At 44.3% G+C, this 24,915-nt stretch overlaps 1 protein-coding gene across 7 annotated transcripts in view; it reads left to right on the top strand.

Moving 5' to 3' along the window:
- CCDC25 (coiled-coil domain containing 25) overlaps positions 1-24,915 on the top strand; it is an 88,661-nt gene that overhangs the window by 27,815 nt on the left and 35,931 nt on the right. For 5 of the 7 annotated variants that reach the window (XM_067039966.1, XM_067039968.1, XM_067039970.1 and 2 more), the window contains one exon: positions 7,118-7,163. In XM_067039966.1, the coding sequence (XP_066896067.1) occupies positions 7,118-7,163 (46 nt within the window). Of the gene's footprint in view, positions 1-7,117; positions 7,164-10,810; positions 12,227-24,915 lie in introns of those variants that run through there. The other 2 variants (XM_067039972.1, XM_059071371.2) reach the window with 1 other exon arrangement.

Here is a 24,915-nt window from a genome sequence, read left to right as displayed (position 1 = left end):
AGTTTCTGCTTTATAACAAAGTGAATCAGCTATACGTATACATATATCTCCATATCTCTTCCCTCTTGTGTCTCCCTCCCTCCCCCGTTCCCTATCCCACCCTCCCCATCTAAGATCTTTAATTAAAGTCCCTTCTGCCATGTGAGGTAACATATTCGCAGGTTCTGGAGATTAGGATGTAGACATTTGGGTAAGATTATTATTCTGCCTACTATACTGACTCCCTATAGATGCATAGTACTGTACCTGAAGGGGCCTCAGTTTTTCTTTGAGAAAGAAGGAAAATAATCCTGTCGCTTCTAGTCACAGAATTCCTAGATTTTTTCCCACTATTTTCCATAGATTTCATTTGTGATAAGTATACCAAAAAAAAAAAGTTATTGATTCCTTTGGGAAGGGTATAGCATCAATATGAGCTGTCTTGCCCTGTCCTGACCTAGTTTCCTTGGAATACCCTGGATTATTAGATCATTGGGCCAGAATGGAGGTTTTATGATCAAGCACTGGTATTTATTCGTTATCCATATGCACGCGTCCCTGTTGGTGGTTCTGCTAAAACAGGGTGAGTGACTGCATTTACAATACAATATTCAAATGGAGAACTCCGGAAGTGTTACCCCAAGTTGTAAGCTGCCAGCATGAGACAGACTGATGCAGAGATTTAAATGTTCAATTTGGCGTAGAATTGTGAGTCCATTTTGTGTTGTGAGTGAAAGACAAATTACCCACACCATTAGTTTCGAAAAAAATTTTGAGTGATACAGGATTTAGACTAGTTTATTCTTTTTGGTTTTAGTGTGGAGTGGAGAAAAAATTGAAAACATGCCTTTTTGTGCCTCTTAAAACTCTACCATAATGTTGTTTAGAGACATAATATTATATGTTAGAAATATAATGTCACTTAATTTACTTACAACATTTTTTTTTAGACTTGTAGGCTCTTTATTTTTTTAATATTTATTTATTTGGCTGCGTTGGATCTTAGTTGTGGCCCTCAGAATCTTTGTTGCAGCATGTGGGCTCTTAGCTGTGGCATGCATGTGGGATCTGGTTCCCCGACCAGGGATCCAACCCAGGCCCCCTGCACTGGGAGTGCAGCCTCTTCCCCACTGGACCGCTAGGGAAGTCCCTACTTACAACGTTCAATAAGAAAGATTAGCTAACATTTTTGGACACTTGTCATCTGCCAACACTGTATTGTGCTTTACTGCATTATCTCATTTAGTCCTAACAGTAGCCATGTGAGGCAAATGTTTTGATCATCTGCATTTTGTAGAAGACGAAACAGACTGAGGAGCAGTTAAGTAACTCGCTCAGAGGCACGTAGCTTGTCTCGGTCTGATTCTCAAGCTCACACACACTGTTACCACTCTCTTCTGTCCTCCGTTCAGTCTATTCCGCAGCTTCTGTGAAACTCCAGCAAAAAGCTCTAAGCTTCAGACTTGTTCTGTAACCTGTTTTTATACACTTGCAGTGCTAGCATCACTTTAATTTCTGTCTTTGACTCTTCCACCGGAGAGATCAAATGCTATGCCTACAAAACCTTCTCATTCTGAAGTCTTTCACTTGCCTTTCTGACAAGGAAAATACCATTAAATTTCACCAACAGTAGATTCTTTTGTTTGGACCATCTGGTAAGGAATGTCCAATTTAATTGCTGTGATAGCTGAAGAAAATTGACTTTTGAGTCTTCAGGGGATTCTACAGATAAACTGAGAAGATAGTCTCATCCTGGACAGTATCCCCAGTGCTTCCAGATGATTTCAGGGAAGAAATCCTTAACAGCCTCACACCCAGGAGATACCCAGCTTCTTTACAATTCTAAAGCCATTATTTAGACTCTAGACTCCTTTTTTCAACTTTCTGAACAGGAATGGCAGTAAGCTTTTCATTTCTAATTTCTACCAGGAGGAAAAAAATGGATGGAATTGTCATTGTATAGTCCAGGTTCTTAGAGCTGTAGTCAGGAGTATATCCATTAGCCTCGGGATCAGAACAGAGCAAAGCCCACAACACAGAAGGCACCACCCTCCTTCTCAGATGAAAAGAGCAGCAGCCCCTGGAGACAGAACTCCATCTTGTTCTTGCAAATGAGTGCTTTACCCTTGTCCGCCGTGTGCGGAAATTCCAGTGATCTGATAATGTAGATAGGTCTACGTGAAGATCATCCTTTTAGGTAGTTTTTTAAGGAAATATTTGGATTGTTTGGGAGGATGCCAAAGTGTGGAGGCTAAATGGTAGCAGTATATTAACATCTTTTATTAACCATTTTATTCACTCACACAATAGTGAAAAGCTCCCCTTATTTAGGCTTCACATGTTAATTCTCACTTACTCATCTTGTCCGTTAGCTCTTTAGACAGCTTTTTCGCTCACACTTGCCCTGTCAGCCTACGATCTCATGGGATTTTAGTTTAGAGAATCTTTGTACAGGGTTAGGTGTAGGGGGGAAGCCTCACGTGGCATGTTCTTTCCGTATCTGCGACACTGTAAGCCATACATAGAGTAAGAGGATGTAGCAGAAGAGCGTCTACATAGGTTTTGAAAGTAGTCAGAGCCTTAGAAGTGGCGTTGCGTGGAAAGTTAGAGAAGCAGAACAGCTTCTACTCAGTCTCCATGTAGTTTTTGGAGGGGTCCTTCAGGCAGGTACCTGTGAGTCTCCCAGGGGACACCACAGGTGCTGTGGAACAGTGTCCGTGGCTCCCTCCAGTGTGTCGTAGTCAGTTTCATCTCAGTAGTTGGATTCATGGTTACAGAATGCTTACCTGCTGTGTTTATTTAGTTTTTTAATACATCTTTATTGGAGTAAAATTGCTCCACAGTGCTGTGCTAGTTTCTGTTGTACAACAAAGTGAGTCAGCTATATGTATACATACATCCCCATATCTCTTCCCTCTTGTATCTCCCTCCCACCCTCCCTATCCCACCCCTCTAGGTGGTCACAAGGCACCGAGTTGATCTCCCTGTGCTATGTGGCTGCTTCCCACTAGCTATCTGTTTTACATTTGGTAGTGTATATATGTCACTGCTACTCTCTCACTTCCTCCCAGCTTCCCCTCCCCACCTGCCCCCTGCCCCCATATCCTCAAGTCCATTCTCTATGTCTGCATCTTTATTCCTGCCCTGCCACTAGGTTCATCAGTACCATTTTTTTTTTTTTAAGATTCCGTATGTATGCGCTAGCATACGGTATTTGTTTTTCTTTTTCTGACTTAATTCACTCTATATGGTGGACTCTGGGTCTGTCCACCTCACTACAAATAAGTCAGTTTCGTTTCTTTTTATGGCTGAGTAATACTCCATTGTATATATGTGCCACATCTTCTTTATCCATTCATCTGTCGATGGACACTTAGGTTGCTTCCATGTCCTGGCTGTTGTAAATAGTGCCGCATGAACATTGTGGTACATGTCTCTTTTCGAATTATGGTTTTCTCAGGGTATAGTCTTGTATTCACGTACTTGGCTTTTGTCATACTGTAGCAAACATTTATTAACATCAAAATCAAGCTCACCATGTAAACTTTGAAACCGGAAGAAATAAGCAAGTCAGTAACAGATCAGAAAAGACCAAGGGTAGGGCCTAAGTTTACCTGAGATGGGGATATTTAAAAGTTGGGAGTCTCAGAGATCAGAATTGGAACCTGAGGTTCAGGTGATTGAAGTCAGGAGAGCACAAGACACAGGTAAGATGGCAAGTCACAGGTAAGCGTGTCGTCAGTCTGAGAATTGGCATGAACTTGATGTGGGGGCAGAGATTACTTTAGCAAGGAGGTTAATGTGTGAAAAGTTGTAGCTGATCAGTGGCAAAGCAGGAATTCAAACTCAAGTCTGTAATTCTGGTAGCTTGCTGCCTGTGAGGCAAAGATTCTGCCCAGGTTGGCAAGGCCTGAGCCAAGGTGATTCAAAGGCAGATAAAAGAATGAAAAATTAGGTACATTGGAGAGTGACTTAAAAGGTTTTGTTTAGTCCAGAATTTCACGCTGTAAGTGCTAAGGAACCACTGTAGGTTTCCTGGGATATTAGGAAGAAGAAAACTTGTCGGAAGGGTTTATTGGCGACATGTCAAGGAGGTGATGGTGAGACCAGTGATTGAAAGGATGGTATGGTCAGGTGTAGAAGTGGCTGCTTTCACTGTACCTCCTGCTGTTTCTCTCTCACACACTACTGCTGCTGCCTTCCATAAATAATGCTGTGTTGTGCCATAGGTCTTTGTTTTAATGATAAGCTCCCTCAAAGAGGCACTTCTGCATTCCCGTATCTCCTTGAATGTGACCCTGTGCTTTGCACATGCAGTGAGTGACTCGTCAGTACATTACGGATGAATAAGTAACTGAGATTAGCTTCCCTTGATACAGTGATGCTTGAGCTAAGATCCAAACTCTTGTGCTAGTTAAAAGGGCGGGGGCAGCTGAAAGAGTGCGGGAAGCGGAGGAGCGGTGTGTGCAAAGACCACCCACAGGACTGAAAGCGGCCCAGGCGTCTGGGGCAGCGGGGTGAGGGAGCCCAAGGGTCGAGGGCTAGTCCAGCGGGGCCTTGTTGGTCACGTTTGTCTCTAGGCTGAGGGTTTTGTGAGGTCGCTGGAGAGTGTTAAGCCAGGGGTAGTGTGGGAAGGTGTGTGTTTTGGAAAGGTCATGTGACTGAGCTGATTGGAAAGGATGCAAGGTAGGGGTGTGGCTAGACCAGTAGCTGTCCACGTGACAGAGTTAGCCGCTTGGGCTATGGTGGAGGTGTGGAGGTGGAGAGAACTGGACCGGTGAGAAATAGTTTCCTGGATAAAATTGCAGGACTTGAAAATAGATTGGATTCAGAGGAGGGGCAGGGAAAAGAATGAGTGCGCAGATTCTGGCTTGTGAAATGGAATGGACAGTGATGCTGTTCTCTGAGCCAGGAAATGCTGGACAGGAGCCAGACTGGTTTTGGTCGGGGAGAGACCATGAGTCGCGTATGGACATAGGAATCTGGAAGTACCTTTGAGGCATCCCCTAAAAAAGTCAGACAGGCAGGTGGATTAATGGGATGGAGCTCAGAGGAGGCGTGTGGCCTAAAGAAGGGTAATTGGTGTGTTGCTTTCATATGAGTGGGGATTCGGACCCTGTGGTTCCTGAACCTGGCTCGTAGATGCCCACAGCTGGGCACTTGAAGATATTTTAATCTTCACAGGTGATTTTAAAATACAGTTGGAAGTGAGGTTCTCTGCTCTTAACTACTTTTTTATCAACATGGCTTTCTCTTCCTGCTCATGCAACTTGTTGATCTTACCTGTCCATTTATATCTTATCGATACCACTGACTCTTACAAGCATCATTACTATCTCTCTCTGGGTGTCTCCCAGCTCATTGTCTCTGTCCGAGACAAGTCTCTTTCCCTCTGGTCCTCAGTTTCCAGTTTCTACAGTTCATATTTACTTGGTTGTCCCACCATCGCTTCAAGTGTGACATTGTCCTAAACCAAGGACATCTTCTTTGCAACATTTTCCCATTTCTCTCAGTTGTAACATTATTTCCTTCAGATCACCCATGCTAGAAACCTTGGTGTCATCGTTGATTCCTCTCAGATTTATCCCTTCTTACCGGCACAGCCGTTAACCCCTTGCGTTCATGCCCTCGAGGTGGGATATTGCGGTGGACTGGAGCACGATGGCCTGAGTATAAGCTTGGGAGTCAGATCTGGGTTCAAAACCTCTCTCCCCACTTGTTCGCTGTGACCCCTTGGCCAGCTTCCATAGCTCCTGTGTGTACAGTGGGCCTGCTGCTATCCCTTGCCTTAGGAGGTGGTTGTGGGCATGAGCAGTGATTTATGAAGCACATAATACAGGTCCTAGCAGGTAAAGCGTCCTTGGTAAATGGTTAGTACTGTTGTCAGTAACTGGTCTCCTTGCCTTAATTGCCCTTCTCCCTCTCTTCTCTCTACTACAGATTACTCTTATTTTTAAAAAAATATATTTATTTATTTGGTTGCACCGGGTCTTAGTTGTGGCAGGCAGACTACTTAGTTGCAGCAGGTGGGCTCCTTAGTTGAGGCACACGAGCTCCTTAATTGCGGCTCACTGGCTCCTTAGTTGTGGCTTGCAGGCTCCTCAGTGGTAGCTCACTGGCTCCTTAGTTGTGGCATGAAAACTCAGCTGTGGCATGCATGTGGGATCTAGTTCCTTGACCAGGGGTCGAACCCAGGCCCCCTTCATTGGGAGCATGGAGTCTTAACCACTGCACCACCAGGGAAGTCCCCGGATGACACTTTTTAAAACACTGGTATTACATGGTCTTACTTTCCTTTGTCTCTTTATGTATTTTTACTAGAACTTTTTATGTAGCCACTACTGAATAGGTCTTATTTCCTTTCCTGATAAGCGTTTTGGGGTTAGGCTTTGTCTTATTCATCATTTTCTTGTTTCTTCCCATTGCATTTTCTCCCCAGGCTTAGCGCAGGGTCTTATACGTCATGGATATTTAATAAATACTTGTTGAATCACATCTCTCTACTCCATCGTGTACTGTGGCTTCCTGCTGATCACACTGCTTTGACTCACATGGTTAGGACAAGGTAATTTAGCCCCACACATCCAGCCTGACTTGCCACTACTTTGCTTTCCGACTCCACTTGAGTTGGTTTCAAATGTCATTGTAAGTACCATCTCTTTGCCTTTGCTCGTGCCCACCTCTGCATCTGCCTTCCTCAGTCATCCTCCCTACTTGTCAGGCTCAGTTTGGGTTACACGTCACCTGAGAAGAGTACCCCGACAGCCCTTTCCACACTAATGTGTTTCTTCTTTTGAATTCCTGTAGATCTATAGTCTGGATGGACAGTGTACTTCAGCTCTGAATCATGTCTGCTCTTGGCTGTAGATGAAGTTCCTCATCTGAATAATGCCACCACCTCACTGTTATTGTGGAAGTGACATGATATGAGTGAGCAAGCGTGTTTGAAAACTATAAAGTGTAGTGCACATGTTATTTATTGTCATAGATATTTATCCTTTATATGTTGCAATCTCCTTGAGCTCAGCAGGGGTTATATTTTCTTCGAAAGGCCCTCAGCATTGCTAGATACCTGGTAAAGGTTCATGAGTTACTTGGAAGCCAAATAACCTTACTTTAAATGTGTCTTTTCTTCTAGGAGCTATTCATCACTAATGAAAGTTGAGAATATGTCTTCAAATCAGGTATGTTCAAGCTCTTTGCTCTAATGTTGTGCTTTGAAATAATTCACTAAGTTTTTAACGACTGAGTTTCTGGCCAGTGTTGGTTCACATGTTGCAGGTGGCTTGATGTGGTTTGGCAACAGCCATACACTCAGGTGGATTCTATTAGACATTGACACCCCCCCCAACCCCCCACCCCCCCGTGGAAAGAGATTGTTACACCTTGTCTGTTGTGAAGTGCGGGTCTGTTAGTATTTATAGGACTTTCCCATTCCCCATTCCCCTCTTTTCTAGTTGCAGGCATGCAGAAGTGCCTTTATCTATTGCTGTTCTATGTTAATGTGACCGTAGATTCTGTATTGTAATTGAGCGAGGACAAAATTATCACCTTCAGTTAAATGAAACAAAAGATCTTATTTGTAGTCTAAACAGCAGTATTGGTTGTCTTCACTGTTCCCTAGGACCTACGATAAAGGGAAATGGTGATCCATGTTATAGTACAGAAAGGATCTTCTTAGCATCGACACTTCGTTATTGGATTGGAACTATGGCAGGGACTTAGTGTCCACAAGTACCGTCTTTCCCAAAATTTATTTTGAAGTGTCTGGAGATAGTACAATTTAGCTATTATTAAACAGTCTTTGCGGAAAATTGAAATTAGGTGGATATATTTGCTATGTTGAATGTTCCTAGTATAATGTATGATGCTTTAGATCTGTGTTGTCCAGTGCACTGGGTACTCATTGCAGGTGGCTATTTAAATTACATTTAATTTGATTTAATTTAAAAATTCAGTTTCTCAGTCACATTAGCCATGTATGGCTAGCGGCTATGGTATTGGACAGCGTAGAAATAGAACATTTCCGTCACAGCAAAAAATGCTGTTAAACAGAACTGCTCTAGATGCTTGGAAATAACAGAATTTAAGGCCCCTTAAGGGTTACCTAGCCAAACCCCATATTCAGTGCATGAATTATAATTGTTAATAGGGTTTTACATCTTGTTCATAGCTATATGTCCTTCTAAAAATGGATAAGAACAATATTTTTATTCCTGTCTCTTTGAAAAACCAGATTTATGAGGCTCCTTTATGAGTCAGAGATGTATCTTCATAATTTATTCCTGAAAAATTCCAGAGTAGCATTATGTAATTAAATAGAACCTTGAATTTGAAGTTTAGACACTTAAACTGTCATTACTAATTGGATAAGACTAATAAAGTTATTGAACCTCTCAGAAGGAGAATTCATCAGCAGGAAAAGGAGACATATTACTTCCTGAGGCTGTTCTGAAATTTAAACAAGGTCATGTGTGTGAAAGTTCTTCTTTGACCTAGACTCTCAATATGAACGGTCATTACTACTTCTTATCCTTGTAGTCCTTAGTTGTTATTTACACACAGAGTATCAGTATCAAAAGATGAGATGTATTTAATCCCTTCTGGAAACTATTCTTAGAAAACAATTTAACAGTTGAGCAGAAGTCTTTAACACAACCCAAATCTAACGTCTTTGTTGTGATCGTTGTTGCTATTGAAGTTTCCTGTTATTTAGAGACAGCTTTTCAGCAGAAGTCTGGCACGTATATTATGTTATGACCTTAGGCATTTTCGTCATGGATTTTCAAAGTTTGAATATTGTTTTGGAATTAAGAAATAAACACACACGCGCGCGCGCACACACACGCGAATATACATAGGTATACAAACACCACCATATAGCTATGGATGTTAAAAGTTCCAGGATTAGGAAGTTGGATTTGTAGACCAAAGGATTATTAACCCTTCTGCCTTTCCTCTCTCCCCCGTTGCTGCTACCTCTGTTCCTGAGGCCCAGGTTGAAATCAGGTTCAAATTTCTGAGGACGTTTTGCATTGGGTGTTTCCATTCTCTCTCTCTCACAGTGGTAGGACTCACACAGCTTTTCCCCATACTTCAAAAGAATGGGCTTTCATTCTCCTTGTAGCTGTCTTCTGTTAAGGGGCCGCAGACCTTTTTTTGATCCACTTTGGCAGCATGGTCAGTTGATTTTCAGTCAAAGGCTGGTGTTTACATAAGATATGACTTAATTTTTAATTTAGCTTATATAAGTTCATCAGGAAAAATATCAGTCTTCCACTCTGAGGTTGGTTTTAATTTTGAGTTTTTGCTCTCCTATGTAGAATAATTCTCTTCAATCTATAATTTCTTTCTAATCTTTCTAAATTAGGCATCAGGAACCATCAGCAGTTACTTTTGACATTTTATTTGCTTATCACTTTTCAAGTGGATGACAAGAAACCTATTTTGCTACGCTGAAAAACATATTGACTCTTAAAGGGAATCTAAAATACAAAAATTGTCCAAATCAACTCTTGGATTGCAGCCATATATTTAAAAGTTACTTTAATCCCAGACACATCGCAGCTCTGCAGATCTAACTCACAGTCTTTATAGGGAGTAATTCACTTGGATTGGCCCCAAGCCACCATTATGGTAGTGAGTTTTGGGGACACAAAACATCCTCAGTGTTTGGCATCTAAAGCTGACCTTCAAAGTTGCAGGCTGACTCTTTCAACATCCCTGATGCTGTTATTGCAATTTAGAACTTTCGGGCAGTCAGAGTTCTGGTACGTGGATAGACTACAAACATTAGTTTTCTTTTTGTACAATTATCCAAGGCATTTTTACTGTGGCCTCAGTTCGTTGTGCTAATTGAAGAGAAGCACAGAGAAGCCTGCTGAATGAAACTAGAGATCAAACCAGACTTCACAGAAATCACTGTTTTCTACGTGTTCCTCCTATTTTCCCTGCCCATCTGTAATACGAGTTATTAAGGAGAAAAGCATATAGCATACCTATAAGCGTAAGTCCTCTCCCTCTCTAACAAGTCGGGTGTAAAGCAGCGGGCAAGAGAGAGAAGTCAAAAGGGTGTTGTGTTCAAGTTATGACATTTTCAAGCAAATGTCCCAGGACTCACATTACTAGTGAATGTTGGCATCCAGAGCAGTTTTCTTAGGGTGTGCAGTAGCTCAGAAAGGAGTTTGGGGCTCTACTTTTGTACTTGATCTTCAGGACTTGTTTACACTATACACCACCATCATGTAAGATTTTTTTCATCAAAAGCTTGGCAAGCCAGCTAACTTTGATAAATAGCCTGTAGTTTCCTGGTGACTTTTTCAGTTAAAAAAAAAAAAAAAGTAAAGAAGCCATCTTGTGAAGTAACAAATACGTGAAAACCCTGAGGCTCAAAGTAATGGAATTTAGGTCAAAAATATTTTTGCATATTTGCAGTTTTGTTGGCATTAAAACATTGAGGCAGTATTTGTTTGGTTTCATTTTACGGTATATTTGTTGAAGGAAGAGTTACGTTTTCTTTCGGTCACTCTTGCTACATCCTATACTAAGTCACTGGGCCTTACTTCATAATTTGGGAATCATTGGTCTCTTACTGCTGGGCAATCCAGGCCATGTAATGACACCTTAGAGAATAGAGCTGCTAATCTAGCTATTCTAAACAACTAGCAATTAAAGATAGAGAAGAAATGAGTGAATTTAATTATTTTACTTTTTACTCTGAAGTCTGCAGTTCGGCATAAGGAGGCTTGTTACTTAATACTAATTGTACATTTTTTTAATCAAGTTATTTATTTCGAAGGCTTTTATGGTTTCACTGTTTTATTTCCTACAGGACGGCAATGATTCAGATGAATTCATGTGAATGGAGAAAAGGACCTTTTAAAGATGTGAATTTAGGGACAGTTGCAGAAGTTTTGATTTCATCTGTGTTCTGAGTCATAAACAACAACCAACCAAAATAATATTCTACAAATATTACCAACTTTGGAGTTTAAAAAAATTGTTCCTTTTTCTGCTCTCAGAAAAGGAGCAGATAAATACACACACACACACACACACACACACACACACACACACACACACACACACACACACACAATATAGTTGGACTTGAAGACAGCATATAACTTTAGGAAAGTGAAAATATTTTTGCCAGAGCATGTCCTGGTACCTTATGAAGGTTGGCTGCCCTTGTTCTTGGAATGCTCCCCTCACCCCCGATTTCCTGATTAGAAAAAAAAAAAAAAAAAGCATGGGTTTTGAAGGTGATAGTGATATTTTCAGAAGGTTTCTGGCTTCAGTGGGCATGTCCCGTTGTGCCATCCGAGTCTGTTAGCAGAGCTGCCCTCAGCTCTCAGCTTGTCCAAGCTGCCACGTGCTACATCCTTCCTTTTCCCACCGAGAGCCTCCATCCAGGTACCATCAGGCTTAAACAAATAGTCCGTGTTAATCAAGGTTGGGCCTTATGGCGGTTTTTACCTGAGCACCAAGTAACCCCAGCTGCGTATATTAAACTTCAGGCTCCAGAGTCATTTCTCAGCACTGAGGGGAGAAATAGGAACGGATGCTCTGTGAATCATTTTGAAGATGTAGGTTACCTGATTTTTGTCTTGGGATGTAGCATAAAGCACAAGTCGACTTGGCAGTTATGGATTTAGAAAGAATTAAGCATTTCACTAGCCAGCCAAGTAGTTTATCTACCTTGAAATAATATTTATTTTGAGTTAGAACCCCAGAGTTCAGATTTCTCAATTGTAGACTCAGTAACTTAATATGTAGCAGTCCTACCCATCTGCACCACCTGCCCTCCAGGATGATTCTGAATAGAAGACATATTTTTATTACAGCCTGAAAGGCAACCCGTGTGGCAAGAGACAAGACAAGACAATGAAAGGGGAAGGCACAAAGCCTGCAGGTCAGGAGTCATGCAGATGCACATTTTAACCACACGCAGAGTCTGCAGCTGTAGTCTAACCCAGCAAAAATATCTCCTCCAACAGATATTCCACCTGTAACAGCACTTTGGAGTGGCAGGTAGAACCACAAGACTTCAGGGTTTCTGTTTATCTCAAGTTGGTGTATGGGGTTGAACTGGAAGATTTCCTGAGACATAACTTGGCCAAATTGTGAGAAGGGGTGTGGGAGATGACTCCAGAAATTTGTGATTGTGTGTGTATATATGTCCAATCATATTCAGCCTGGAGTTCTATGAGTTGGAAGTGTAATAATAAAGACTCATTTTTTTTAATTTGGGAGGACACTGATATATAAATTCTTAGAATTAGCTTGTTATTTCCTTCCCCAAACTAGTTTTGAGGGTGATCGGGCTGTGAAAACCTCATCTATTATATAGGCTTAAACTGGCAGGTTCTACGGGGTAATCTTCCTGCCTCACTGATAAATGTGTCTCTCCCCCAGATGCCCGCTGGGTCAGAGTGGATGACCTTTCTCAGACACACTCTGGATTGAGTGTAAATTAGTAACCGTGCTTCTTCAATTAGGTGGCCCTCCTGCCTAGTTACTGTAGGCAAACTGTGCAAATGTCTAAAATGGGGAGACTTTGCTTCTAACATCGCCTTTGTCACCTCAGCTCCCTGCTGCTTAAGAAGGACTCCTCTCTACCACACATTATAACATATACAGGGAGAGCTTTTGAAGAATACATCTATTTTTACTCTAGTGTGAGAGATCCTGGGGTCCACGTCATACACATGTCCTAACTCTCAGCTGACACTGGTTTCCAATGTCAAGGCCTCTCTTCTGAATCCCCGGCACTCAAACTTTTCTAGCTGCTCTGTGGTGGTCTCCTCCTACCTCTGCCTGTGCGATGGGTAGGTTTTTTTTCCCCAGCTCCCGTGGTCCCAGAGGAAACATCATCCTTTTCTTTTGAGGACATTGGTTCAGTGCCAACAGGTCAAACTGTCGGCACTGAAGTCATCTCATTTCTTGCTATTGGCATGTTTCCTCAGCTTTCTGTAGGAAAATTCCAAATTGTTGGCAATTTTATGAGCTGTGTCCTCGATCAAATCATGCATAAAGAGGATTTCTCTTTCCAGCTCTGCCTTCAGTTTCCCCACGCTGATCTGCGTGCAGGTGAGGTTCACATTATCATTTAATTTACTTCACAAACTCTGTTGTATTCCTGTAGGTTGAGAATTTATTTCTTATCCACCTTTGTGGACCTAGGGTCATGGTCTTTGGGCAAGGGAGGTTTGTCACAGTGCTTGTGGTGGAACAGACTAGGATGTTCACCAAAATACAGAAGGTTTCGACCCTAGCAAAGTAGGCACTAAGCTGTAGTTGAACCCCTTCAGTATCTCTTTGTTGTTGTGCTGTTTTTAGCATTTTCTGAAGCCCAGATTTTGGTGAACCTTTTAACTCTTCAGTGCCAGTGGTTTCCTCCACTTGGGAAGGAAGGTATGAGCCATACATACAGCAAGATTAGAGAAGGAGAGTTCAGCTCTAGCCTCTTGTTTAAGAGCAAAGCTCCTCTTCCCATATTTGCATCCGTCAGAGACGGGAAGCTCGTCTTCCAAGCTGGAACAGGTTATGGGAAAAATTGAGCAGGATGGAGAAATGCAACACTTTCCAGTTTTTCCTGAGCTGTGGTATTGAAGCCGCTTTTCTCTGATTTGGGGTGCAGCATTGTGAATAATAAATCCCATACTCAGAACGATCATAGTAGAGTTGAGTGGGCAACCTTTGGATTTTAAAGTAGACTGAAAATATCCAGCTGTACTCAGAAGTGTAAAACTAGAAACTTAAATTCCAAGCTAAATGTCCGTCTTGACCCATGTAACTCCAGCAAGTATGTGACAGCTGGGAAATGACAGCACAGCTGGTGCTTCAGCAGGCTCACGTTCAAGTTGGGCTTCGTGAGAGCTCTTCTCTGCCAGGTGCACGCGGGCCCAGCACAGGGCAAGAGACTCGTGTGCGTCATATCATTTCACAAACGAAATGGATGATGCCACCCACGTATCCATCATGTTCTGGATGAATGATATGTAAAATAGAATAAAAGCTGATAGTTTGAGAAGAACCAAGTGTGTGCATGGGATTTCACTTTTCCTTTTCTCCTCCATGACGCAGTCTCACTGATGGGATGTGTAATTATTTTAGGCAAGTAGGAAGAAGGAGGTTCTGGGCTACCTGAGATGATGCCCTTCGAACAGTCAGTTTTCCCCTTTAGCAGGAAGAAGAGAGAAAATTACAGTAAAGGAAGATGGCCCAAGAATTCCAGGAAGAGAACTGAAGAACTCGGAGCCTGAGGGCCGTGATCTTTTTTTTTTTTTTTTTTTTTGCGGTACGCGGGCCCCTCACCGCCGTGGCCTCTCCCGTTGCGGAGCACAGGCTCCGGACGCGCAGGCTCAGCGGCCATGGCTCACGGGCCCAGCCGCTCCGCAGCACGTGGGATCCTCCCGGATCAGGGCATGAACCCGTGTCCCCTGCATCGGCGGGCGGACTCTCAACCACTGCACCAGCAGGGAAGCCCCGGGCCATGAACTTTGAGCCCTAGAATTTGAAGTCTACAACTCATTCCCCGCCCTCCTAGAGTTCCTAGGGGTCTGCCTGAGACCCTGACCCCGGAATGAGGTGCAGAACATGTAGACTTGCTGGAACGGTATCACTGATGAACGTCGTATCTCTGGGCCAGCATTCTGTTTATATAGAGTCACCCCTTCTGTGACAGTGCTTATTCTAACGTTACCCAGTGTGTTGGCAGGAGGTGTCAGGATAGAAGGAAGCACAGAAACAGGCTTCGCTCCCAGCTATAAAAAGCATGTTTGACTTCTTAAATATTTATTAGAGGATGCCGGGTTCTGTTTGTCACTAGTCAAGGCAATACCTGCGCTCTTTTGGTTTTAACTGCCTTAGCTACTAGAATCCTGGGGTTTAAGGTTTTGAGTAAATCACCCTATCTGGGGAATGTAGGTTGAAACCAGACTTTTCATATAGGAAAATGTAGAGATCCGTGTATATTCTTGGTGGACTCAGGAGTACACTGAAAATACAGATAGCTATCTAACGCCATGTGTTAAACCATGGCTTACCATTAGAATATACATACCTCCATTTTCTCACAATTGATTGCTTTGTTTTGTCTTGCTGATTTCATGGTGTCAATTATTGGAGGAACTCCAAGCTCTCCACCTTAGCGGTTGTGACTGCAGTTCTGTACTGTGCCAGATGAAATAAGAAACAGGTCTCTGTGTTGGCATGCGCCAGTGGGCTCTGACTAGGCACTTTCTGCTTTTGTTGACAGCCAAGGAACAGAGGCCAGGGGAAATGAACGCTCACCCTAGAATCCCATGTAGCTTTTTCCCACCCCTGGTGAGTGGGTGTCAGTGTTTAAGGCTAAAAAAAAAAAAAAAAGGAATTCTCCAAAGTCAATATTGTTTTTCAATCCCACATCAACCCCATCCTGTAACCATTGCATTAAAAATATAAGATTAATGGCCTGACATTTCACATCCTGCCTAGATGAAGACTTAGCTGCCTGCATTCTTGCTGGTATTTTGGTTTCTGCCTCAGCAGTTTGCCTTGTAGAGAGGTCAACATTTGCTTATGATTTCTGGGATATGCTTATGAGAACGGGATCTTCCAGGTGCTATTCTGTGGATCTTGAACTGTTTCAGCTCTTAGTCAGATTCAGGGTCAACAGGTTAAAATTGCAGACTGAGAAATATAAAGAGAAGAATACAGTTCGAGGCAATGGCCTTTGATCCGTCTCATTCTTGCCAGAATTATCTTCAGCTGTGAAGCCCCTCGCTTCATTATATTAATCCCTTCAAAACTCTGAAATTTTTGTTCTTTGGTTGATGTACTCTGCACCCAATGAGGCTTACATAACTTATTTCCAAACTAGAATTGCTTTAAGAAGAGTCTTAGGTAAAGGATGGAAGGTCTGAAATAGTCAAGGCTTAAATTTAGTCACAGGAAAAGCTGTACTGGTGTCTATGGTTGGAAAATGTTTCCTTTTTCAATAAGAAGGGAGAGGGCAACCTGTGTTCCTGCCCGCCTCCCAACCCTCGGTGAGGCCCTTCTAGGTCCTGCTCCGGAGGTGGCGGAAAGCGGAAAGCGTTCCGCTGCCATGTTTAAGTCCAGTGATCGATTAGGGCTTTATTATCGTTAAGACCTTGGTGAACAGGACAATACACTGATTACCAGGACATTTTTTTTCTCCCTTACCTCTGTCCAGACAACTGCTCCTATATCAGGGATTAAAGAGGATAAAGGAAACACACAAACCTTCCCTCACTTCAGCATGTCGACCCCTCCCTCCAAGCACCAGTGAACTCTGCTGGATCTCCGGGGATTCTGAGTTGGGAAGAATGTTTAAAATATTTCCCTTTATATGATTAGAAATTCAGAATTTAAAAGGTAGAAAAGGGCACAGGTGTTTTAGGGCAGTGAAACTACTCTGGATGATACTCTGATGGTAGATACATGTCATTATGTGTTTGTCCAAACTCATAGAATGTCCAACACCTAGTGAACCCAACTGCGAACTGTGTACTGTGGGTGATAATGACGCGTCATGTAGGTTCATCAGCTGTAATGGACGTACCGTTCGTGAGGCATGTTGATGGTGGGGAGGCTGTGTGCATGTGAGGGGGGCAGGGGGTACGTGGGAACTCTCTGTACCTTACACTCAATTTTGCAGTGAACCTAAAACTCCTCTAAAAAATGAAGTCTACTTAAAAGAAAATATGGGTAGAGTGATAAATGTTTCCAGTTTCCCTTCTTGGAGGCTACCAGTAGTACCAGTTTTTTATTAAAGGCAGAATGTCTAGATCTGGGCTCAGCTGAGCTCGAGGATTCAGCCTCCTTCTCAACCCGGATGTACCAGCGGCTCAGCGAAGGGGGAGTATGGGGGGAACTGCTCTACGTTTCTGCCTCCTGGGGCATTTAATCCAAGAGAAAATGCCCAGCCCCTTCGCAGAGTCACCCCTCGCTGGGGCTTAGGGGAAGGTCAGGAGTTCAGAAATGGAGAGGAACGAGAGGACGAGTGGTGTCTTGGGTGTCCCCATCCACAAAACCACCTCTGTCTGGACACGGAGGTACAGGACGGGTTCTCTCTCTCAGTAAACTCCCGAGTTCCAATTAAAATCTGAGCGCAGTGGAGAACAAAAGAAGGAAACTGCTTACTTTCATCTCAGTTTGTGCTTGGGGGTGGAGAGGGGGTGGGAACAGGACTGGCCTCAGGCAACTCGGGATGTCAGCACCCCAGCCCCCCTTCGGTTCTGTCTCCCGCCCCCAGCTTGCTACCGTAGCTACCCTGCATGCCAGCGCCTCTTCTTACTATGGCAGAAAGGATGGGAGAGGAGATGTAGTGGGGGTGGGGGTATACGCCCAGTATCATGAAGAAGCGGGAGCCGTACACCATTTTCACCCTAGATTTTGCCTTTAGGAGTGTGCATTTCAGGATGTAACTCAGCTCCTTTACTGCGTGACTTAACGACAAGTCACTTGTCCCCTCTGGGCCTCCTGTTGCCCGCTGGAGAAAGGAATAGGACTAGAGGAAGGATTGTCAATCCCAGTGCCCGGGGGTGGGGGGGGGGGCAGGCCGGGGATGGGGATGAGGGCCGGTGAGGCGAGGTGGGCAAGCGTGTGCGCGCCGCGTGTGGGAAGCTCTTCTAAAGGGGGCAGCTGCCGCCGGGCTCCAGCTGCGAATTGCTTCAGGGAAATCAAGTTCCATAAGACAAGCCAATGAATACCATCCATTGAAGGAGCTGAACTTGACAGGGGAAAAAGAAGAGCGTTTTAATTTCACCTTCCACAATGGTCTGCTTTCCCTACCCTTGGATGACATCTTGGATGAATAGGTCCGATTCCATGACTTTCTGACCGCTTCCCAGGATAGGAACAGTTACATTTTTTATTTTTATTTATTTTTTAATTTTTTTCCGGTACGCGGGCCTCTCACTGTCGTGGCCTCTCCCGCTGCGGAGCACAGGCCCCGGACGCGCAGGCTCAGCGGCCATGGCTCACGGGCCCAGCCGCTCCGCGGCACGTGGGATCCTCCCGGACCAGGGCACGAACCCGTGTCCCCTGCATCGGCAGGCGGACTCCCAACCACTGCGCCACCAGGGAAGCCCAGTTACATTTTTTAATTACAGTTTCCTTTTATGTATTTAAAAATTCCAGTCTTATATAGAATGGATAAACAAGGTCCTACTGTATAGCACAGGGAACTATGTTCGATATCCTGTGATGAACCATAATGGAAAAGAATAGGAAAAAGAAAATATGTATGTATAACTGAGTCACTTTGCTGAATAGCAGTAATTAACACAACATTGTAATTCAACTATATTTCAATAAAAAATAAATTAAAAAATAATTCCAGTATCATTGAAATCCAAACTTTAACCACAAATAGGATTCCAAACTTCAACCCACCTTCTAGTTCAGGTCTGATTCGTCACTCTGCCTCTTCCAGCTCTCCCTGGGCTCCCCTTGCCCTTGCCTCCTCTAGGGGTGGGGCAGAGGCTAGAAAGGTAGATTTAAGGAGGGTTACCACTTGGTCCTCCTTTACAAGAGCCAATGGGAGGGGTCCTTTGGGATAAGCACTGTTGTGATCTGGCTATTGGTGTGTCTTGCAGGTAGGATGTGGATATACTCAACTACTTACTGCTCTCAGTTTTGAGACTTCACAAATATCCGATAGCAAATTACATTACAAATCTGGTTTTTAAGTCAAATTTCCAAATGTGTATATGGTAGCTCAAAATAATTCAGCGTTGCTAGATCTAAGTCAGACCTGTCGCATGGGCTGTCCGTAGCCCGTGAGCTATCAGTTTGAGGGCTCTGGGTTAGAAGAGTTCTAAGGTCTCTTCCAGTCCTCATCATCTGTGAATTTATGCTTTTCCTAGATTTAGTAAGAACCACTGGAAGTCCTCCAAGCTTTTCCCTCCCCCCTAGGAATTCTGGGTGGCAGAGGCCTCCTGGAAATGTTTCGTCCTGAGTAGACACCTCCAGCATTCTGAAGAAGCAGGAGATGAAGGGAAGGGCCAGAAGGTGGCAGGAGAGAGCAGCATGAGTCAGCTTCCGTTTGGCTGTAGTTCCGGGTGTCCCTCTAAGCCCATATTGCATTCCTGCAGTTGGATGGGAGGTTGACACAGGACCTCAGGCACCCCTCCAGCGCCAAGAATCTTGAAGCACACCAGGAAAAGAGATGCTTCTGTTGGTGAGGGTGGGGTCGCAAAGCTCTTGGCCATTGAAATCTCAGAAATGCGGGGTAGAAGGTGCCCGAATCTTCTAAACCAATGCCATGTATCCATCTAAAAAGAAGCTGGGGGAAGTCCCCGGTGGTCCAATAGTTAAGACTCCACACTTCCACAGCAGGGGACGTGAGTTCGATCCCTGTTTGAGATGCTGCATGCCACATGATGCAGCCAAAAAAAATAGTTGTCAAAACATAAGGCTTATATATGAAAACAAATTTCTCTTGTTTTAGAATCAGCCTCTCGCTTTCCTTCCCAGGCATAATGCACAAGTTGCACTGAATCATGGAATTTCACAGAACCGTAGCCCGTGGAGGTTGGAAGGGACCTGAAAGATTATTTAAAACCAATCGTACTCTTCTGTGTCCTTTCCAACCACCCATAACAGAGCTCCTCCACTCTCGGCGTGAATGCATCCAGAGACGGGAAGCCCATAAATTTTTAAAGCCATTTGACTATTAGAAAGTTACTTGATTGAGCCAGAGTCAGCCTCACAGTAACTTCTACACATCGTTCTGTCATCTTGCAGCTACCCTGGGCAAGTTGAATTCCTCTTCCATGGAATAGCCTTGAAAGGTTTGATGACAGCTGTCAACTGCCACCTGTGATTCCTCCTAAACTCCCATTAGCAGGAAAAGCAGGCATCTGAGGACAGATGATGGTGCCTCATATCACCTGAGTCAAGTCCCCTCCTCCCAGGGAAAGGGCAGCTCCCCAGCTGTGCGCGGTCCCTGGCCATGACCCCAGTGGCTCGCACAGAGCAGGGTAAAGACCATTCTCCACGCCTAACCTAGATCACCTGACTCTTTGACTTACATTATCAGCTAAGTCCCCTAAGTCTTTTCCACACATCATGTTGATTAGACTATTGGAACTTTGGGGGAGTTTTTTGGACCAGACAACTTTAGATTTATTCCTTTCAATTTTTTTTCCTTTTTTTTATTGTAAAATGTAACAAACACTCAAAAGAATGCATGGAAAGATATATTCATTTCCAAGGATAATAATAATATAAATACCGTGTTCCATTGCCCAAGCTAAGAAATTAGAACAGTAGCCCCCCACAGACCCCTTAGTTCCTGCCCCTAGTCACATCCCTTCCTTCCCTCTCAACTCTCCTGGCTTCTGTGATTATCATTCCCTTGCTTTTCTTCGTGGCTTTTATCTCCTTCACGCATTTCCCAAAACAATACACTGTTAAGTGCTGCCTATTTTGAACTTTATATAAAGGGAATCTTGTGATTTTTTTCTATGACTTACTTCTTTCACTCAATATTATGTGTTTAATTAATTTTCCCTATTAAGGATATCTTGTTAGGGTTGAGCTAATTCTGGTTTTAATTATCTCCTCTAACCCTTTATAAATATTAGCTACATATTTGTAAGTATTCCTTCTATATTATCATCCAAAAAATTTTGGGCAATGTTGAATGGGTAAGTCTCAGGGTAGTACCTTCAGCAAACTTCTAGAAACATCCCTTCTGACTGAGATTAATGGATTATTTAGCACTCTTCAGGCACCGTCACCCAGTAACTAATTCTCTTAGTTTTACTTTAATTCAGACAATATTTTCCTACTTGCTCACATGATTATCAAAAAACACCTTGGGGGGCTTCCCTGGTGGCACAGTGGTTGAGAATCTGCCTGCCAATGCAGGGGAAACGGGTTCGAGCCCTGGTCTGGGAAGATCCCACATGCCGCGGTGCAACTAGGCCCGTGAGCCATAACTACTGAGCCTGCGCATCTGGAGCCTGTGCTCCGCAACAGAGAGGTCGTGACAGTGGCCCCCGCTCGCCGCCACTAGAGAAAGCCCTCGCACAGAAATGATATAAAATAAAAAAATAAATAAACAAAAAACACCTTGCTACTATATATAAAATAGATAAACAATAAGGACCTACTATATAGCACAGGGAACTATATTCTGGCAAAGAATCTAAGAAAGAATGTATATATGTATAGCTGAATCACTTTGCTGTACACCTGAAACGAACACAACATTGTAAATCAACTATATTTTAGTATTAAAACCCCCTGCACAAAACCTTGCTTGAAATCCAGATAAACTAAATTTATGGCATTTTCCTGATCTACCAGTCCAGCAGACTTGTCCAAATGAGGCTTAGAGGACGTGTATTGGTTCCAAGTAATTGCTCTACTGTTTTTTAACGAGCATAAAGCAGCCTTTTGGTTTCCATGATTTTGTCGGAGATTGAGGACAAGCTCACCAAGCCTATAGTTGTGGGAAATCGCCTTCGACCTTTGAAAAATCAGAACTATGTTTTCTGACCTGTTGCTTTCCATGATTTCTCAAAGTTCTCAAACAGCATTGAGAGACCCCCCACCTTCACAAGTTTTCAATACCTGGAGTGTCCTTGATCTGGACCAGGAAGTTAGGACTTGGAGAGAATCAGAGGCAACTAATCCCCTAAGATAAGGAAGGCATTTTACTACAGAGATGGGAAGAGGACAAAGCTCTTAAAGATTGGCTTCCAGAAAGTGGTAGGTGAAGTTATTTTAAGAAATTGGCAATAGGCGCGGTATTAAGAATTTGAGAGCTAAAGGCCAAGGTTGAGATAGTCCCTGGAGTAATGAAAAGCGTGCTTATTACAGGAAAAGGGATCAGATTGCCAAAGAAGTGGCAGAGTTAGAACGATTTCGCAGTCGGTCCATTTAGCATGGAATGATAACTTTCTCCACCAGCCAACTTCCAGCCAAGGAACAGGAGAGGAGAGAGAAGGCAGGACAGTCCGGGGCAGAGGGGTAAATTGAGAAGAGTTGAGGCCATTGGCAAGGGCAGCATCCAAAGGGCTGAGGGGCTCCAGCCCTCAGGGGAAGGAAATCAGACGGCATGAAAGCGGAGTGGGCAGGGGAGACGGGACAGGTGATGTGACTGGGGGTCTGCGGAGAGGTGAGTGGGTTACGGTTATGGTAGGAAAGGGAAGGCACCGAGCGTGAGGCTGGGAGGATGGACACAGGGTAGGGTGACGACGTAGCCTGGGGAAGGGGTGCTGCGTGCTGCTGAAGACGGACCCAGGGGTGACATCAGGGTGGGAGCAGGCTCGGGGGGGGCGTCCCCAGGCGGGCGAGCACCATGGACCAGGTCAGGGCGCCAGGCCCACGTTAGGTGCCAGAGCCACTGGAGTTGAAGAGGAAAGTGCCAGAAACAGATGAACTTCAAAGGAGGAGCAGGGGATGGTGATGCGTTTATGGCCTGGAGGGCCACTCAGCAGGGAACGAGGCAGAGTTCCCTACGTGGCCATAGAGTGTGATGGCAGTGGGAAATGACCCCATGGGACAGGGGAGAGCCACTGTGGCTAAGGAGGAGGGTGAGGGAGGGAAAGGGTTTGAGAGTGAATGAAAATTCGCGGGGACAAAGCTGGAAGGTCAGGGCTTCGTGACAGCAGTTCCAGGAGTCAGCCTTTCAGGAAGGGGGCAGAGGCTGGTTGGTGAGTTGCAGGATGTAGCAGGGGGGCTGGTGGATGGTTTTGCAAAGAGAGCTCTGTGGATAATAGGGATGAAGGCACCAAGAGTTGGGAGGCCTGGGACTTCCCTGGTGGTCCCGTGGTTAACACTTCGCCTTCCAATACAGGGTGTGTGTGTTCGATCCCTGGTCGGGGAGCTAAGATCCCTCATGGCCAAAAAACCAAAGCATAAAACAGAAACAATATTGTAATAAATTTAGGGGCTTCCCTGGTGGCGCAGTGGTTGAGAGTCCGCCTGCCGATGCAGGGGACGCGGGTTCGTGCCCCGGTCCGGGAGGATCCCACGTGCCGCGGAGCGGCTGGGCCCGTGAGCCGTGGCCGCTGGGCCTGTGCGTCCGGAGCCTGTGCTCCGCAACGGGAGAGGCCGCAACAGTGAGAGGCCCGCGTACCACACACACAAAAATAGTAATACATAAATAAATAAATAAATTCAATAAAGACTTTAAAAATGGTCCACATCAAAAAAAAAAAAAGAGTTGGCAGGCCTCTGTGAGGGCCAGGAGTGACCTCGCTGAAGCCTCAAACTACCTTATGGGGTAGTTCATGAATACGATCTCGCTTTTAGAGATGTGAAGCCCGGGTAGATGTGAACAAAAACGATGGGCGCCCAGGGCCTGCCTGTGTCTTCATTCAATTTCACGACCAAAGAGCACCTGCCCCAGTGGGAGGAGGTCATTTCCAGGGCAGGTCACCCACTCAGCACAGCTCCTAACAGCTCTCCCAGGGCAGACGAAATGGATGGGCTACCAAATTCAAATAGAAACCAGCACACAAATACGTGTTCAACTACTGTCTACAAACGTTAATAGTAGTCTGCCATCCTTATGCTTAGATTTAGCATAGAAACATTTCATTTCAAACTTCTAAGTTAGCAATGCACATTGACTATTGAGAAATTGTACTCATTTGTCAACTATTTGAGTTAATCAAAGCCAAAGAACCACTGAATCATCCCTGAATTAAGGTTGAGCTCCAGAGTCCTGATTATTCCTGGCAAGACACCCAGTCTCACTGACTTTTGTCTCCTCAGAGGCCACCACTAATCCCAATTGTCTTTCATCAGTGATTGCCAAAGGTCAGAACTGACCACCAAACTCCAGGGCCTTTATGAGCAATAAGCCAGCCCTATCCCCTATCTGTGCTTTATTTTTTAATTTATTTTTTGCTTCTTTTTTTTTTTTTTAATCTCTTGCTTTATTTTTCTCCACAGCACTTATCACCATCTGCCACACTGTCTATTTTCATGTATGTTTCTTGGGCCCCAGCCCACGTAGGCTCCATAAGGGCAGAGGTTTTTGTTAACTCTGTACTCCAATATCTAGAACAGTGCCTGACTCAGAGTGGGCATGCAATGCGTATTTGCTGAATGAATGACACTTCCCAAAGTGAAGTTTAAAAACAGCTTCCAAATTTTACAGCAAATCCAAATATATATTTAATGGGTTTATGTTTAATTAAATACATTTTACTGCATTTAGGAAATTTCCTGGAGTCCAGTGGTTAGGGCTCTGCACTTCCACTGCAGGGGGCATGGGTTCAATCCTTGGTTGGGGAACTAAGATCCCATAAGCCACGTGGCATGGCCAAAAAAAAAAAAAATTTATTGCATTTAATGTAAGATGGGCTGGAGCTTCCAAAAAAGGTAACAGGGACTTGGATGGTTTTTAAGTGGCCTTGTTCATGAAGCTGGGAAGTACCTTAGAGATCAGCCAGAACAGAGATATGCCCTGATTTGATTATCCAGGGCAGAGGCTGGACTGAATCAGGGTCCTAGGCCTGTACTCTTTCTGCAGCCCAGCCCCACTCCCAAAGTGGGTGGAGGATGTGGTGAGTGTCTCAGCAGGCTTGCCATGAAACCAATGATGCTTAATGTGTAGGGTCACCCCACTTGGACAGACCCCCTTCCAAGGTCTGTGTCTAATTTTGCATTTGTAATGTTATGCACCTTTTCCTAAAGAGGGCCTCCTGGCAAATGGTATCAGCTTCAGGCTGCCCCAAACTGGGAGCTACCCAGTCATAGGCACAAACAGAATGGCCTACCCTCACCCTCCCTGCCACCCCATACACACATCCATACAAGACTGACCTGCCTCCCAGGCCCACCAGGTCCCAAACTTGGAGAACAAGACAAGATTCCCAACCAGGGCTTAGGAAGGACCTGCAATGACCTGATTGGAGAGGTTGAAAATGGGCCTGTTTTGGGGGAGAAATCCCTCCTCTTCCC

Source organism: Kogia breviceps, chromosome 8 (genome assembly GCF_026419965.1).
Source record: "Kogia breviceps isolate mKogBre1 chromosome 8, mKogBre1 haplotype 1, whole genome shotgun sequence".
NCBI classification, from domain to species: Eukaryota; Metazoa; Chordata; class Mammalia; order Artiodactyla; family Physeteridae; genus Kogia; species Kogia breviceps.
The sequence above is the reverse complement of the archived record's forward strand: the minus strand, read 5'-3'. Positions and strand labels throughout refer to the sequence as shown.